Source organism: Monopterus albus, unplaced genomic scaffold (assembly GCF_001952655.1).
Source record: "Monopterus albus unplaced genomic scaffold, M_albus_1.0 scaffold422.1, whole genome shotgun sequence".
Lineage (NCBI taxonomy): Eukaryota > Metazoa > Chordata > Actinopteri > Synbranchiformes > Synbranchidae > Monopterus > Monopterus albus.
The window spans coordinates 190,416-196,081 of record NW_018128302.1 but is presented as its reverse complement, the minus strand read 5'-3'; the positions used below and the strand labels follow the sequence as shown (position 1 = coordinate 196,081).

The 5,666-nt window shown below is 40.5% G+C and overlaps 1 protein-coding gene across 10 annotated transcripts in view; it reads left to right on the top strand.

Moving 5' to 3' along the window:
- The window catches only part of LOC109951990 (uncharacterized), a 30,714-nt gene continuing 25,048 nt past the window's right edge, over window positions 1-5,666 (top strand). The window contains exons 1-5 of one of the 10 annotated variants that reach the window (XM_020586806.1): window positions 1-147; window positions 250-306; window positions 407-481; window positions 2,049-2,155; window positions 2,375-2,495. In XM_020586806.1, coding sequence (XP_020442462.1) covers window positions 2,107-2,155; window positions 2,375-2,495 — 170 coding nt within the window. In that variant the 5' untranslated portion in view covers window positions 1-147; window positions 250-306; window positions 407-481; window positions 2,049-2,106. Of the gene's footprint in view, window positions 148-249; window positions 307-406; window positions 482-952; window positions 977-1,240; window positions 1,767-2,034; window positions 2,156-2,374; window positions 2,496-5,666 lie in introns of those variants that run through there. The other 9 variants (XM_020586807.1, XM_020586808.1, XM_020586809.1 and 6 more) reach the window with 9 other exon arrangements.

The following is a 5,666-nucleotide window of genomic DNA, read 5'->3' as shown; positions in this document are numbered from 1 at the left end:
CTCATACTGTTGGTGGAGGATCTTGAAGACAGCATCTCACTGGCTGCCAACGTTGATTCAGCATATGCTGTATGTTGCACCTGTCGCAATCTGAGATACCATCTGTAACTGACAACCAGGGAATTGATCAGAATTCAAATAATAAAGGTGAGTTTTTCCTCAAAAGCTTTTGCTTAAGTATTTAAGGGAGATCTTGTTAATTATAGTAGTAGTGGACCTATAGTAAAACAGAATTCAACCTCTGAACAGGGCTTCTGGTTGTCAAAAAACTGGCTGTCAACAGGGAAATAATCTGAAATAAATAAGGTATGATATTTAATCCACAAAATAGATTTTAAATATGTGGGGGATTAGACTGAATAAATAAGGTTAGCTTTTGTTTAAAAATGGTGTTTTTCTCTAACAGATCCTCAACCACTGAATGACCAGTATTTCTTTGAAAACAATGTCTGTGACCACCAAGTTTATCTGAATAAATAAGGTATGATTATATCCACAAATGAGTTTTGTTTAACTATTTAAATTGGCTAAATACATTGTTTTCTCCCTATGAGATCCTCAACAGCTGCAGCTCAAGTAACACAAGCCACCAGCCGCGGTGTTTCAGATTGTGACAAACCCAGAAATACAGTAAAACTAGTTGCGTATGGAGCCGACATCTGGGCCACAAACGAAAGCACTGCATAGTTCTCAGTCTTTAAAATGTTTTCAGCATGTTCTGACAGTGAAGTAAACCATGGAGAGCTGCCTGCAGATTTTATCTTTGCATTTAGCGCCCTCTACTGGCCATTCAATCACTGTAATAGAGCAGTCAGCAGTCAAGACAATAGAGCAGTCAAGACAGGTAACGACTTTCACCGATACTGGGCTATAACGACTCAGTCGTTAAGGGACATTGTTGGCCTTCTAAGGACTGAAACACCACCGAAACTCCGGCTCAACACCAGCCAAACCGACGAAGCCTCTTGAATGAGAGGTGAAACGTCTTCGACCTAGAAATCTAGTCCAGTTGATTTTTTCTAAGTTTTTTTCAATTCTCACTGTTAGTTACCAGCAATAGAGGAAGCTAAATGATTTTGTCTTCAAAATAAGAGTGTAAACCTGTGCCTGTAATTTCTAAAAATGGTATAAAGACTATGAATGCTGCCATCTTACCATGACTCCCTTTTAGTAAACGTTTCCCTCTGATATGTAGTGGGCCAGTATTATAGTGCAACTCTGGCTCTCATCTGACCTAAGAACTGATTGATTTAGATGCTGGATCAACATGACGTTTTCGCTCCGTTCGACAGTAGGGCCTTTACTTTGAAGGTGACACAGGAAGCATCGGTGTGATTTGTGGTCCGAACGCAGCTGGCAGCGCACACGGAAGCGTCTCCACCTGTTGAACGACTTAGTTTTCTTTCCTCTTTTCAGACACTGAAACAGCTATCGCAGACTGTGTATTTCGTGAGTAAGGCAACAATCGGTATCGTGATGTTTGGTCGTTTTTTTTTAGCTGTTAGCTAACACCACTTTCTGGGAGTTAAAAATTCAGAAACGTCAGCCAGGTGCTGTAGGTAGGTAGACTACTGTGGGTAGACTGACTATTATTAACATAAGGAAACAAGCAGGCTGTCTGGCCGCCCAGAAAAGCGAATATCTGAGCTCAAAGTCCGGTTAAACAAAGGTGTTTGAACTAACGTCATGATCCAGTAAAGCAGCCGCGTTGTTCGTGGGTTACTGCCAAACTGAAAGTGGGTTATCTCTGAGGAAACGGAGAGTTAGTAAGTCGGCTAAAAATTGATATCATTCATATTTGTCTGACTGCATCGCCTGAGCTTACACAGAAATTAATAATCCTAAAAAGTGTATGAAATCTTACAGTCAAAAGATAAAACATTATTTAACCAGTTTTAAAATACTATAATAATATAGGTCTAATAATGTTTTATAGTAATAAAATATGAAATGTACTTTAATCAATAATTAAATACATTTATTCTTTAAAGAAAATCACCACAGCATTTGTATGCTTCATTATAAAGAATATAGTTTTCTGTTTGCAGGCACTAACAATGCAGGCGAGTGAAACAGCACTACCTGGGGCCTTATGAGTAGGAAAGGATGAACTGTTTTCCTCTGCTGCTTTATCTAATGTTGATGCTCAGCTCTGGTGAGTAAACCAGCTTCACAGATAAGTTTGGTTAGTTACATTTTTACAGCAAGTTGTGGTTAGTTGGTGGAAAGGCTCAGATACCATTTTTCTCTTCACACCGACTAAGTGCTGTGACTGCTGACTGGTCCTTTAAGTGCCAGGTGTGTCTTGTACCTTGTGCTTCAACCACAGCACCATATGAGTCAGACTACATCACATGTCAACTTGTTTACGCAGCGCTGAGTTCCCTTCCTGCTCCGGTCAACGTTTGTGTCAAATCTGTCAACTTCAGACATGAACTGCATTGGGAGCCTGGGCCCGGGACCCCATCAGGAGCACAGTACATGATCTTCGAGAGGTAATTTCCTTGTCCACCATGTTTTTGTTGGTTTTTGCTTTCATTTCCTCCTACACACATCCTGATGCCATTTTCTCTTTGGGTAGAAAACGGTGTCCCATCAGACTGTGTTCTGCAGCTTTGATATTTGACATTTGAGCTTCACTGTTTCCCAGACCACAATATGTCTGTAGCAGCAAGCATATAAACTATCAAGTACCCAAGGTTGACATGGAATTTCTGGTCAAATACGTCATCAAATCTCAATTACAAATATGAGTGGCTACACTACAAAAGGAAATAATAATAATAATAAATAAAATACAATGACAGAAATATTGAAAAAAACAAAACAAATGAGGGAAAACTAGCGTGAAGCACAGCCTAATTGACATCAAGGCATCATTCAGGTCTTTCTACAATGGCTGATAATTCAGTACACTGTGGTTCTTCAGGAAATTGTCAGAAGTATGCCAACATTTCCAAAACCTGTCAAGCTTCTTTTGTGAAACTGTTTATGTTTTCTACTGTAACCCAAGGCCAGAAGTGTCCTTCCTTTAGCCACTAACAGGCTATGGATTGGTTTGCTTCTCAGAGGTAAAGGTTTGTTAAATTAATTAATTTTCCATTTGCAGTTTGACCTCTTGTGTTGCATGGGGAAAAAAAATTAAAATTTTTTCTAAAAAGCACTGTTAAAGGCAGGGTGAGGCCAGGTATCATGTTGACCTTTATATTTCTGAGAAATAGCTTAAATTTAGCTGTTTTCCATAGTTTACAGCTTCAACTGTTTATTCTCTTTGTGCTGGTTCTGGTTATGTTCTCTCTTTAAAGATACTGGTGTGATACAAGCATGGCATGTAGACTTTGAAAAGTAAGGATCTTGACTAAAATTGGAAATTCAGGTTTGAATAGTGCTTGCTAAATCTGCTGAGAGTGTTGTCTGTTAGTCATCAGGACATGCCCTGCTTCACCTTTAATGCACCAGACTTGCCGTTAATGTGCGCACTTAGAGAACTTAATAGCAGCATTTCAGGTGCGCTCACTTTCAGTGTCACCTCTAAATCAAGTGGAAGCTTATCTGGCTAAACTGTCAGCCTGTTTACAACCCATTTGATTGACTAACTACTCTTGGGCTTTAAAAAAAAACTGTTGTAATATTGTGGTGTTTTCAAATGCGTCTTCAAAGTAAGTCCTAAAAGTGTTCAGAATAGTGAAAATTTTGATGAGGTACTATACATTTCCATATCAACAGAGCTACTTTATCTGCTGATGAATCCATTGTAATAAAGCTCAAGAACAAGTGAATCTAATCTTTTGTTTTGACAGTCACTGTGAAGCTTCACCTTTCATTGTAACCGTACTTACCTGCATTCACACAAGTGAATACATACAGTATCACTATTTCATTGCTGAATTTGAACCAATAATGTGTTTAAAATGTTGGTCACATCTTCACTGTGTTAATAAGTTATAAAGGTTAAGTTTGGTGATACAGTTCCTATTTTTCTTCTTGTTGACAAATTCCACGGACAAATCCAAACCAACAAGTGCATCCTACTGTTCAGTGTTGTGTATCAGAATGATACATCTTTGTCCTCTGTGTCATAGACCTCCATTGTCCTCCAGAAATTTCTAAAACATCAGTGAAATACACTGTTACACTGGGCAACCCTCTTTCATCACCATGAGCATCCACACTGTAGTTTTTGGTTCAGTCCCACATACATCTCCTGCAGCAACAACTACTCAGAGCAGCAAATGTGGATTAATCCATTGCTGATAGGCAATGGATTAGGCCTCTCACATGCAGAGTTTCATATTGTCTGAGTTAAAAATTTAATGGCTGTCTGATTTTTTGGGGGGGAAATTCAACTGCAATATATATTTGTGAGCTTTAGTTATTGGCCCATGAAAATACAACATCGATACTGTATATTATCACCCTGAAAGTTGTTCTGGTGCACATGTTTGCCTATTTAGATGTCCAGCTCAGCATTTATTTGGAGGGATGTCTGTGCGCACATGATGAATGTAACTCAAATATAACCTCTGTTTTTTTTTTTTAAGCTCTAGTGTTTAGCTGCACCAACTCCTAAGGGAAATATCTGGTTCTTTAGCTGCCAAATGCTCCACTGTGTTCAACAGCTAGTCTCTAAATGTGCCTATCTTCTGATGAGGGGCAGGTTTATCAGAGCTTTATCATTGAAAACAGCTAGTGTTGGAAACCAAGTTAAAGTAAAATTGTTCCAGTGCATCTGTATCTGTAAAGAGTACCAGGCTTGGTCAAAGTTCATTCACACTATAACCACATTATAACCACTGCAGGGATTTGTTCCTCCTCATGGTGTATTCGGCGCCGACAGCGATGGCGACCGTGGTTACTCGCGCTCTCTTGTGTTTGTTGTTTTGTTTTCTTGGTCTTGTGCAACTCATCCTGGATTACTTTTACCAGAGAAGAGCTGTTAAATATCGGACAGCTCACACCAAACTACCTTCCTCCGAGTTTTGTGAACGAAGAATGCTGTATGGACATTCTGATCGGAGGTGCAGCAGCAATATATAGGACCCGGAAAAAACTCAGCTGGTGTGGAAAACATGCTGACGCCTTGGTGCAGTTACAACAGAGGGGAACACGGACCTCACTCCCATCTCTCATCGTGGCTGTGGCTCACGAGGTAGGGCAAGTCGTCGACTGACCAGCAAGTTGGTAGTTCGACTCCCGAACTCCCCACATGCCTAAGTGTCCCTGACCAAGACACTGAACCCCAAATTGCTCCCGGTGGCTTGACTAGCGCCGTTGTGTGGCAGCCTTGTCGTCATCAGTGTGTGAATGTGTGTGTGAATGGGTGAATGGTGTATGATCTCCCTGTAAAGCGCTTTGGCCAGTGCAACACACTGAAAAATGCGCTATATAAATACAGTCCATTTACCATCTATTCACCTGGCTAATCTCTGCTCCCTGGTCAATAAAATGGATGAAATTCTTCTTGTCAACAGGACTAACTCTGACTTTGCACGCTCTGCTGCTTTGTGCTTCATGGAGACCTGGCTCAGTGACTCGATCGCAGACAGTGTGATTCGAATACCGGGTTTCCAGGTGTTCAGAGTGGATCGTGCCAAGAAGCTGTCCGGGAAAACGAGAGGAGGGGGAATCTGCTTCTACATAAATGAAGGTTGGTGCACAGATGTCAC